At 26.2% G+C, this 12,638-nt stretch overlaps 1 protein-coding gene across 7 annotated transcripts in view; it reads right to left on the bottom strand.

Moving 5' to 3' along the window:
• The window catches only part of LOC126901837 (HEAT repeat-containing protein 5B), a 32,026-nt gene that overhangs the window by 8,626 nt on the left and 10,762 nt on the right, over positions 1 to 12,638 (bottom strand). For 6 of the 7 annotated variants that reach the window (XR_007703134.1, XM_050678663.1, XM_050678661.1 and 3 more), the window contains exons 17-29: positions 10,589 to 10,621; positions 10,302 to 10,376; positions 9,960 to 10,235; positions 9,613 to 9,894; positions 9,351 to 9,540; positions 8,534 to 8,703; positions 6,625 to 6,763; positions 6,326 to 6,505; positions 4,600 to 4,860; positions 2,408 to 2,589; positions 2,088 to 2,339; positions 1,806 to 2,016; positions 625 to 819 (exon numbers count right to left, since the gene is read on the bottom strand). Coding sequence is in view for 6 of the 7 variants with exons in the window: in XM_050678663.1 (XP_050534620.1) it covers positions 625 to 819; positions 1,806 to 2,016; positions 2,088 to 2,339; positions 2,408 to 2,589; positions 4,600 to 4,860; positions 6,326 to 6,505; positions 6,625 to 6,763; positions 8,534 to 8,703; positions 9,351 to 9,540; positions 9,613 to 9,894; positions 9,960 to 10,235; positions 10,302 to 10,376; positions 10,589 to 10,621 (2,446 nt within the window). In the remaining variant the exon portion in view is untranslated. The remainder of the gene's footprint in view (positions 1 to 624; positions 820 to 1,805; positions 2,017 to 2,087; positions 2,340 to 2,407; positions 2,590 to 4,599; positions 4,861 to 6,325; positions 6,506 to 6,624; positions 6,764 to 8,533; positions 8,704 to 9,350; positions 9,541 to 9,612; positions 9,895 to 9,959; positions 10,236 to 10,301; positions 10,377 to 10,588; positions 10,622 to 12,638) is intronic. The other variant, XM_050678664.1, reaches the window with a different exon arrangement.

Below are 12,638 nucleotides of genomic sequence, written 5' to 3'. Positions count from 1 at the left end.
AATAATCAAACATAAATATTTGTTATTAGAAGGATTTTGTAATTATTTTGGCCATATGCAAAATTTTAATTGTACAATTGAAATTGGTACAAAAATGGGTTTAGATAAGTATATTTTGGTCTCTCATGAAAATTCCTTGTAGACCAGTAATTTATTTATAAACAATAAACAACTTATTATTTTAAGTATTGCATGAAGACTTTCAACTTTTATATACGCTTGTCAATGAAGTAATAACTACTTTATAATTTTTTAATTAATAATTTTTCTCCTTAAAAATTACAATACTAAATTATTAAATACATTATTTTATTGCTATAATCATTATTTATACATACATAACACTTATAAATCATAAAACTTGTAATCAGTATATAAATAAAGAAATTGGAGATCATGTTGCTTTTAAAATAATCCAACAATTTATTAAATTTAAACACTATCTACAGATTTGCATCGAAGCATTTTTGATGATAGTATTTTTGATCACTGTCAAATTAAGTCTATACTGGACCCAACTATGGCCACGTTTCCATTGACTGGCTTTTTTATAATATATAATTAAAAATTATATATTATATGTTAAATGTGTAATTAAAAAAAAATTTTTTTTTTAATAAATACCAAATATGAGATGAAACTTGTCTTGTAATTCTTTATCGAGGTTTTCATTCCTTTCTTTGAAATCATTAGAATTCATCCATAGAGATAACGCATACAAAATTGGAGGCCAAGAGTTTTTGTAGTAATTACGACTACTATCAATAGTACTTGAAGTATAAAAAGCTCCACCTTCATGAGGAAGTTGACTGCTAAATTCTAAATAGAAATTTATTTTAGTTAAACTCATTTTTTTCATACAAAATTAATACAATTATAATGTTAGTTAATTGAATAGATTATAAATTTTTTGTTAAAAAAAATAGAATATTTGCTTTTATAGATTATCATGAAAATTTTTATCTAGATTATTATGTATTTATTTTATTTAATTTAATAATTATGTTATGTATAGACATATGTTTAAATTGCAATATGATAAAACTGTAATAAAGTAAAAAACAATTATTTTACATAATTGTAAATAATAACAAATAATTTATTTTGTGTTTGAGAATTACTTATGTAATTTAAATATCTAGATTTGTATTAATAATTTTTTTTTTAACTTTGAAAATTTTAACTTAAATTATTAGATATTAATTTTAATATATTTAAGTTAGTCAATACTAGATAAAGAAATATTTAATTTAATGACTATATAAGTGATTTATAAAATTTAAACCTCGTATAAAATTTAATTAACTTATTTTGTAAAATCTATCTCTTCTAAAATCATCTAAACATTATTGTTTAATGAATTTGTTTTAGATATAAATTCAACTTTGCATTACTTTTGTTTTCAATACATTTTAACATAATCTATGTATATGTAAGATATGTTAGAATACTATTTTATATTATACTATTATGTTAGTTAAATAGTAATCATCTATTTTAACTTAAGTATTTCACCAATCCATAAAAATAAAACTCATTCAGCAATTACTTTCAAAAGTATATGATATTAAAAAATTCTAATTAAATGAAAAATTATGATGAAATTATTTGAAAAATTAGCATTCTAAAATTTTAACATTTTCAATAAAAATCTATATATATATATATATATATATATATATATAAATAAATCCAATTATAAACAATATTATTAAGTAAATGATTTGAAATTATAACTTAAATTTTAAATTTAAAGAAATTATTTCCATTTATTTTTCAATATTTATTGACAAGAATCTGATTACCACTAGGTAATAATAGAAGAGCATGATCTTTAAGAGCAGCATGCCAATGTTTTGACAATAAGCTTAGTTCTGGATTTATTAAATTTAATAAACTATCATTTTGACTCTCAAATTTGGAAAAATCATCACATATTTCAATGGCTTTGGAAAACTCTATTGCACTAAAATTTCCTGGAGCCATACCACTATTAATCATAGCAATTATGTAAATCTAAAATAAAACATATAAAAAGCTTTTATAATTATTAAAAACTCTAGGCTTATAAACAAATATTTATATACTTGGGACCATGATTTAAGAATTGCTAAGCACTCAAATGTTACAATACTTTCATTATATTGATTATTCAAATTCATATGTACTCCTGGTTTTAGTTTTGTTAATGATGTAACTAACAAATGGTATACTCTCTTTAAATCATTAATATTACGAGCAACTCCACTGCCAATCCATGTTCCACAAACTTGACATGCAGCAGCTGTAACATGACTTGATGTATCTTCTGAAAAAGCAGGGCGTAAAGCTGCACTAACCTAAAGTAATAAATATAACAAAAAAATTTAAATGAATATTTTTAGTGACAAATATTTGTTTAAATTACTTGTGCCTGAAATTGTTCTAATAATAAATGTCCAGGAAATTCTGGTTCTGCAACTTTCCCAAATTTTTCTATAATTTCATTGAGGGTTTGAAACCCTTCTAAACGTAGTTGATCACTATCACTTGTAGCTGCCATGAATGCCATTCTTATCAAATCTGACAAATGAAGAATTAAATAATCACCTATAAAAATTAATAACTATTAAAATAATAATATGATACTTGTTTTAACAAAAGTGTAACACATGAATTAGAGTGAAAAATAATTAATACTTTTGTAAAATTTAAGGTTATCTATGACATAAGTTATAAGTGACCATCTTATAAAAGATTTTATTTCTATTCACCTAATTTATGCCTATTAACAAAAGAAATTATAAAGAGTAAATACTAATTCATTACTTATTCCAATTATCCAAGAGGCCATATTTTGATCTCAGAACTTTATGCATTTATAAAAATTGTTTGAATCACTTATTAGACGGTCACTTTCATAAAATGTATTATAAAAAGAGTTCAGTAAACAAGAAAAAAGTCAATTTTTATAAACAATAAGGATAATAGAAATTTGCTTTCTTACTTACTAAACATCTTATATATATATATATATATTCATATTTTTACAGTTTTACCCATATATAAAATATTGTAATTCTAAGGTTTTTAGAGACTATAGTACAAAAATATCTATTAAAGAACCTAAATTTAGTGAAATCCTTGGTCGCTATGGGTTTAATTTAAAAATAGTAAAATTTGCTTTAAAATTGTAAAAATGATATATATTTTTTAATATATATATTGGATTATAATTTACTAATAGATTAAATTATCAATGAGTACCTTGAAAATAATTTAAAATATAAAAATAAATATAATAAAACATTTCATGTTATTTGAGTTAAGTAAGAGATACAAGGTAGACATAGAAGACAGAGTTGAAGGAAAATCCTATATAGCTTAGAAGAACAGAATTACTTATATCATAAGGCATAATGTATTGCCAATCAAACTTACATAACACTTTGTTTACCATTGAATTTCTACAATATTTAGAATATGCTTTAATTTTTTATAAATCTTTATTATTTATAAAAAATGAATGACTTATTTTAATTTTTTTATAGTTTTTATTAAAATAGTAATCACCTAACAATTATAAATAAATAGTAAAAAGTATAACAATAATAATACTATGTTATAATATTATTCTGGGATTGAATTATAGAGGTAAGTGATCTAATAGGCTAGAGGTGTGGAAATCAGCTCTTGAAAAAAAGGGTTTAAGAATAAGTAGAAGTAAAACAGAGTATATAGAGTACGAGTTTGACAAAGGAGAACACAAGGTAAGTGAAATAAGGAGGTCAGTGACAATAGGCGAGGACGTGATTGGAGAGGTGGAAAGTTTTAAATATTTAGGGTCAGTTGTGCAAAAGAGTGGTGGTATTACGAGGATGTAAGACACAGAAATAAGTGTGGGTGGTTGAAGTGGAGAGAAGCATCTGGCGTCTTATGCGATAAAAGAATTCAAATGAGGCTGAAAGGTAAATTCTACAAGACTGTAATAAGGCCAGCTGTGATGTATGATTCAGAGTGTTGGGCGGTTGATAAGAAAGTAGAGCAGAAAATGAGTGTAGCAGAGATCAGAATGCTTAGATGGATAAGTGGACAGACTAGAAAAGGTAGGATAAGGAATGAGCATATTAGAGGGAGTATAGGTGTAGCATCAAACGTGGATAAGATGAGAGAAAATAGACTTAGATGGTTTAGGCATGTTATGAGGAGAGAAGAATCGGAAGCTGTAAGAAATGAATATTGAAGAAAGAAGAGGTAGAGGAAGACCAAAAATGAGATAGAGAGATGCTATTGAATGTGATTTGAGGACAGCTGATGTGAGTTTAGGATAAGGGTTGCCGACCCCAAGTAGTTGTGATTAAGGCGAGGAAGAAGAAGAAGGTAAGTGATCTAACAATAATAATGTAAAAAGAAAGATGAATGCAAAATTGATTAGAAGTAATGACAAATAGACAAGATAGCAAATTCATTAATTGAAGTAGAAGATATAAAAATGAGAGTATTAATGATAGCAAGGTATTCCATGGTAATAGAAGAAGATAGGTTGAGTACATTTGAGTATGAAATAAATGATCAACTAATTTATGAAATATTTATGTTGAAATATTTATTTTTACTAACCTTTATTGTTAGTGATCAATAATTCTTTGGCTAATGACAGATTAAAATGTGGTGCAGAATTTTGGTCTCTATAACATGTAGATATAATACGGCACATACACTGAATTGCAAATACTTTAGTAGACCAGCAAGGTTGTTGTTTTCTTTTGGCAGAAGCTTCATCTTTGCTATTCATTTGAAATTCGTCATGATCATCTCCTGTTTCGTCATCATCATTTAGTATATTTCCTTCAAACTTCTCTGTTTCTTTAATATTTAAATCTAAAAAAATTAATGTAAATATTATAAAATATATCATTTTAAGTAGTATAATAATTATTTTTAACTCTTACATCTTTTTATGATACAAAATATATAAGTTATCAAAGTTCTTAATATTTATTTATTTTTTATTTATTAAATTTCAAACGGGCCAAGCCCAAATATAACGTTAGTAATACAATCGTTCATAAATAATATGATAATTTATAAAAATTAATAAAATAATATACAATAAAATATTACTTATAGCTAAGTGTTACAATAAATAGAGCTACAATAAATTTTAAATAAGTTAAAGTTATGTGATATGAACAGATCTATTTTTAAATCATTTATAGTTTTCATTATTTTGTTTAGAGTATTACTTGCATAATTAATAACTTCTGTGTTTAAATAAAATGTATTTTTAGACCGGGTATTATGAGTAGGGGTGTGAAAAGAGAAAAAACTTAAAAAAATAGGATAGTCAAAACTGCCTGTGAATAGCTTATACACAAAGTATACATCTAAATGCAAACAATGTTTTTCAAGAGTTTTGAGTGATAGGAACGTTAAAAGTATGAGGTAAGAAGAATGAAGTTCTCTGGGTATGGAACACATAAATAAAAGGAAACGTAAAAACTTTTGTTGGATTTTCTCAATTTTATATTTATGAACAGATGTGTAAGGAGACCATATTACCGAACCATATTCACAGACGGAACGTACAAGACAGCAATAAATGGACCTTAAAGCTAATGTATCATTAAAGTCAGAACAATTTCGACGTAAAAAACCTAAGCTTTGATTTGATCTGTTTACAATGTGGTTTATATGACAGTTGAATTTTAGTTTGGGTTCAAAAAATATACCAAGGTCTTTGACAGGCTCCATAGAGCGATTTAGCAGTACATCATTTATATTATACTCAAATGACGAAATAACTCTAGCTCTCTAGAAAGTCATTATCTGACATTTACTAATATTTAGAGTAAATTTATTATTTCTGCACCATTCATTCAAGTGTTTAAATCAGATTGTAATATATCTGCTTCAACTTGATTGTTAACACAGTTCTCAATAATTTGAGATCATCAGCAAACTTTAATTTAGCGCAGTTTTTAAACTGAATGTCATTAATGAATATAAAAAATAACATTGGTGCTAAATGGGAACCTTGAGGAACTCCTGATGTGACACGTATTAGTATAGACTAAATGTCTTTATAAGCTACAATTTGATATCGATCCTCAATAAAAGATAAAATCCAAGATAAAAGAGAACCACTTATACCAATCTGGCTTAATTTTGTAAATAATATTTTATGATTAATTTTATCAAAAGCCTTGGTGAAGTCAGTATATATGACATCCACGTTTGAACCCTGAGAGAGGGCATTATTGTATTATATTGTATTTATTTTTGATTAATTAAGTGATTAATAATGAAATAATCATCTTGTATATCTAGTTCATAAATATTTTACCTGAGGAAACAGCCAACACAGATTTACATAAGTTTATCCATTTTGTAAGATTATCTACTGCTAAAATTTGAAGCATACTAATCAAAGTATCGTGAATATCTTCTATAAGTTGACTATCCATTTCTGTATCAAGCATGTTAAATAATACACCAGGAAGACCAGATTCAGTAATGAAGAAACCTGAAAATTTTTTTTAATTAAATTTTTCTAGCGCCACTAAATTTCACTAATGTGTGATATGTTTGCTACTAAACATTTTTTTTTTAACATCTAGATACTAAAATATAAATTTAGCACACCTTCAGTATTATCATTATCATGTGAATTCAGAAATGAATCAGCTATTTCACAGACTTCTCTCGCTTCTCGTTGAGATAACTGACGTAAACATGAGACAGCTGCTTTTCTTAAAAGTAAATGACTATTTGAAAGATTTTGCTGTAAAAAAATATTTAAATATTGTACCTGTAATTATAATTTTGATATTCAAAGAAAAAATGCTGAATGTAATAAGTGCCTATGCACCACAAGTGGAATGTGATGAAATAGACAAAGAAGTGTTTTGGACAGAGATGGGTGAGGTAATGCAAGGGGTACCTGGCAATGAGGATGCAGTGATAAGTGGAGATATGAATGGACATGTAGGTAATAAGAGGAGAGGATATGAAAGAGTACATGGAGGGTATGGTTTTAGTGGGAAGAATGAGGCTGGAGAAAGAATTCTGGACTTTGCAGTATGGTATGATCTTGCTGTGGTTAATACTTATTTTAGAAAAAGAGAAAAACATTATAAAACTTATAAGAGTGGGAGTAATAGATCACAGATCGATTATTTTATGTGGAAGAGAGAGAGCGTAAAGCGAGTAAAAGATTGTAAAGTTATACTAGGCGAGAGTGTAATTATACAACATAGACAGATGGCAATGGAGTTGTGGTGTACCGGAAAGAGAATAAACAAAAATAGAAGAAACACGGGGAAAAATCGAAGTGGTGGTGGAAATTTATAGGGAAAAATGAAAGAGTTTGTAAAGATAGTAAAAGAGAAGACGGTGTGGAATGTCAAAGGAGACATAAATTATGTGTGGAATAGATTTGCTAGTTGTGTAAAGAATACTGCAAAGGTGAGAGTAGGAGTAAAATGCCAGGATACAAGGAAACCTGAAGGTGGGATAAGGACATTCAAAAAATCATAGAAAGTAAGAAACAGCAATTCAAAGTATGGCAGAAGAGCAAAAGGGGAGAAGATTGGATGGAGTATAAACGCTTGTGTAAAGAAGCTAAGTATGCAGTAAGTAAGGCAAAGTTTAAGAGGTATGATGAGTTGTATGATAGGCTAGGAACAAAGGAAGGTGAGAAAGAAATCTATAGACTAGCAAAGGTAAGAGAGAAAAGGTCTAAAGATTATCATTATATAAAGTGTATAAAAAGTGTTGATAATAAGGTACTCTCGAGTGATGATGATGTGAAACGAAAAGTGGAAAGAGTATTTTGAAAAATTACTGAATGAGAAGTACCCAAAAGAGACATTAGAGGATATCTCGTGGAATGAGGGACTGGTAGATTTAATTAGTGAGATAGAGGTATGGGAGGCTGTGGCATCAATGAAAAAAAATAAAGCAGTAGAACCAGATGAAGTGCCAGTAGAAGTATGGAAAATATTAGGTGGTGTTGGCATGAGGTAGTTGAAGGAACTTTTAAATAAAATCTTATTAGAAGGGAAAATTCCAAATGAATGGAGGAATAGTATTGTGGTGCCAATATTTAAAGGTAAAGGTGACATACAGGAGTGTGGAAATTATAGAGGCATAAAGCTTATGAGTCATAGTATGAAAATTTGGGAAAAGGTAATAGATAAGAGAATAAGAAATGAGACATCGGTATCTAAAAATTAATTTGGATTTATGCCTGGTAAGTCAACAATGGAGCCAGTATTTTGTGTGAGGCAACTAATAGAAATGGAGATTTTCTAAAAATAAATTTTCATTAGAAAGGTTTATAAAAGACTAGGAAAAATAAAATTAAAAAAAAAATACTGTTTGATTCAAAATATTCTATAAAAATGTGTAGTTAATTTTTTTTTTAAACCCTTAAGGGATGAAAATTATTTTTATTTAACAGTTTTAATTAATAATACAGTTTGGATGGTTTGGGCATGTTATGTTATGTAATTATTACTAACAAATTATATTTAAAAAAAAAGATACTAACACATAAAGTCCATACTAATGCAGTAAGATTAACATGCTTTGGTGTAAATAAATGCAGTTCTTGTAGACATACTGTTGACTCAGCTTGAACTAAAGGATCCTCATGATCTTGCATAATAGCACAGGCACATAAAAACGATGACCTTGCAGTTGTGATTGATGCAGAATTGCCTATACAAAATGTATCATTATATATCCACTTTTAGACTCATAACATCTACTAAGGCTCTTTATTTTCATTAGCAAAATGAATAATAGGCCAACAAAGTTGAGGCATAAATTGCTTATAAAAATGTTGTTTTTTTTATGTTAAATTGGTAATTTGATTTTACACTAATCGTTAAAAATGGTCATTCAAAAATATATTTTTGTTAATAGCATTTTCATTTTAAAATAAATGATAAGTATTTAAGTCATAATAATATAGACTTTTGTCTGTATTATTATTATTCATTAATGAAATTTGATAATTTTAAAAATATTTGTATATAAATATTTGATTTTTAAGAATTTTATGTAATAAATTTTTTTCCCATTTATAGTGTTTAATATAATCGCTCTATTATTCATGCTTGATATAATCATGAGTAATTTAAAAAAAAAAAAACAATAGTTAAGTATTTTTAAACTTTGTAACTTTTTATATTTATATAGTATACATTAGCAACTTAAACTTATAAAATAGAAGTTATAGTGAAAATGTCCGCTTTATTATTGTTATTTTTTACTTACTGTAAAACTTTAAGCTAAGTTTTACAACAAAAAGTAGAATTTGTTAAAATAATATCAATTTTGCTAAAATTATAATAAAAATAAACCTTGTAATTCTGGTCCAATAGTTGTAATTAAAGCAGAAATCAGCTTGCCAATACATTGATGAACATCTGCATGGTGATGGGGAACTATCAATAAAAGTTTCAAAGCCAATGATAAAGAAGGCTCAACATATCCTCTAAACATTGGCCCACCAGAATTTGCTATAAGTGATAAGGCATGTAAAGACCAAACCTAGAAATTAAAAATCAAATTATTTAACACCTATAAAATGAAAGGGGAATTTAAATTAAATTAAATGTGTACTTGAACTATAGGTGATGTGGTATCTTGAGCTAACGCAAGTAAGATGCTAACACTGGTATTTAAATGATGTGAAGATCCCATACCTCCAACATGTTTATGAAGAAAACCTAAAGCTAATGAATGACCAGTACGACTCGGAACATCTCTAGCACATCTAAGACGATCAAAACTAGTTTGAGCAAGCATAGCAGTAAATCGAGAATCTGAAACAGCTTGAGCCATACGCCCCACACATTCAGCAGCTGCAACTCGAAGAATAGTGTTGCTATTAGTCAATGTACTCTAAAAATATATTAATATTTATGAATTAAAACGTAAATTCATTAAAATACAAGGTATAAATTTACCATTATTAATGAAGATGTTGTAGTTTTAATTTCTTCATGTGCTATAGTTGCTTTTGTATCCGAAAGAACTTTGAAACCAGACAATAATGAGGCAAATATATTGATAGAAATAACATCACAACGACATGACTTTGAATATTTTATTTGATCAGCAAAATGATCAATCATTTGAATTCTATGCTTATTAGCAACTCGGGGAAAAATTAAACCAAACAATGTAATAGAAGCATCAATAACTGATACACCTAAAGGCAAAGGACTGGGAACTATATTATCCTACAAAAGTTAAGATAACAATAACAACTTAAAATTACGTCATATTGGCTACAAAATAATATATACTTTAGACACTGAAAGATATAAGCATCTGGGATCATGTTCTAAGGCTCCAGATCCTATTGCATTATTCTGAATTAGCTAAAACAAAAAAATTTAATCCAGATTAAATAAATCAAAGTAAATTAGTTTAAATATACAAGATATTTTCTTAATAAGCTCACTTATAAATATTTAAGCTAATACTATAGAAAAGTTTTTTAAGAAAATAGACTTTATACATTATAGAATTTTAGTAGATCACAAAATAAAATCAAACAATATTTTTATGATTATTTTTAATTAAAACTTACATAATCATTGTCAATTTTTTTTGAACAATCCACCTTTTCCAATGAAGCGTATAAGAAAAATATTTACAAATATAATAAAATAATATAAGTAATTATTTATATTTATAGGTACATTATTAAAAAGAGAAAAATATGACAGTTCATTGAAAACTGAAATCAAATATCTTATTTTGTAAACAAGAGCTCTTTTACTAAAATGCATCAAAACAATTTTTATTTTTTTCTTTGTAGTAATTAAGTGATTTATAATTATTTTTTATACCTTTTAACTCTTTTCACAAAAAATAGTATTAGTGTAATAACTAGATATATGTAGAATGATTAGTAAATAAGGAAACAGGTTTCTATTGATCTCATTGTTAGTAACAATTGACTTGTTTCCTTACTTACTGAACATTCTGTATACTTGACTTATACATTATAAGCATAATTTGACCGATTTTGTACAGAAAGACCCAAGTTTATAATAAACATCTTTAATCTTGGGGCATAGTATGGCGGAGTGGACTACTTAGCTGCCGCCTTAGCACTAATGACCAATTGCACTATTCCTGTTAGTTCCTGGATAGGTGATCATTGGTAACCATAGTGTTGAAACCAGGTAAATTTCATAGAGGGCTCCACCTTTCCTGATATTTTGTTAGTCCACCACTATCTCAGAGTGACAATAATAAGATGGCTATTTTCGAAAACTAACAAGATGTATCATTTAATTACGAGTTACATCTGGGTTGTTATAATCTTTTTATTTTAAAAGTCTCTGGCTTTCCAGACATTTTTTAGGAAAGAGGCAACTTGAAAACAAAGGTCCCTTTAATAAAACCCATACCTAAAAATTCAATGAGTACTACAGATAGTTAATAATGGTAAAAAAAAATTATATAATATGCTCATACCTATTAAATCTTTTAAAANTGGTAAAAAAAAATTATATAATATGCTCATACCTATTAAATCTTTTAAAAAAATATGAAACAAATGGAAAAAAAAAAAGCATTACCACAAAAATGATAGGAACAAAAATGTTCCTAAAAGTCTAACACCTTATTAAAAAAAAAAATTCATTTAGGAATTTAGGAAGTTAAAAATCGTAACTAATTTTTATTTTAAATTAATTTTTTACAATATTTGTAAAAATGCATGAATTCTAGAAGGTCTATAAAACTAAATGAAATAAAAAGTTATAAAAAAAAATTTATGTTAAAAAAAAAATCCTCAAACTTTATATTAATAAAAAAAATAGCTTTAATAAGTTTTAAAATAATGACATATTTTCTTTGTAAAAATAGTTGATTTTGTATAATTTTTTTCTTTCTCAACATCTACATATATTTGCATGTAATTATATTATAATATGTTTAGTTGATTTGAATTTCACATAGCTTGGTAAGATAAGTAAAAATTTGTATGTTTAAATTAAATGGTTTTATAATAATGATGTTAATTACTGTTGGATAAAGGCATACATTTTGCTAGGTCCTTTATATTCTTGATCCCAATTGTTCCGTGGATTATATATTTATAAATATTTATCTAATAAAATGAGCAGAATAAAGAACAAAAATAATTTTGGTGTTTAGTCATTTTTCTTATATTTAGTAAATTAATTAATTTATACCAAATATTTTTAATGTAAAAAATGCAGTAAATGTTGAAAAAATGATAACAGAAACTTGTAATCATTTGAATATTGAATTGAATATTTGATTTGAATAAGTTTAATTATTGTTTAAAATTTTAAAAAAGACTTCATATTATTTTTGGTTTCTATAACCATTAATATTATAAATTCTTAAAAAAACAATTTGGTATAGCTCAACTAATATTTACTATGGCAAATTTTTGAAAAGCCAAAATCACTTTGATTCCTAGATTAAAAATTGTGTAAGCTTACTTAATATTTATTTTACTATTTAAAAAAAATCATAGATATTGCAGTTTAAGAATTATAAAACATTTTAAAACAAAAATAATTAATAATTTTAGCTTCGATGCGAAGCGGAGAAGGTATTAATTTTACTATGATGTGTTTTTTTTTTTTTTTTTTTTT

This window comes from Daktulosphaira vitifoliae, unplaced genomic scaffold, assembly GCF_025091365.1.
Source record: "Daktulosphaira vitifoliae isolate Bord-2020 unplaced genomic scaffold, ASM2509136v1 Scaffold_3, whole genome shotgun sequence".
In the NCBI taxonomy this organism is placed as follows: Eukaryota; Metazoa; Arthropoda; class Insecta; order Hemiptera; family Phylloxeridae; genus Daktulosphaira; species Daktulosphaira vitifoliae.
This window is presented reverse-complemented; position numbering and strand designations above follow the sequence as displayed.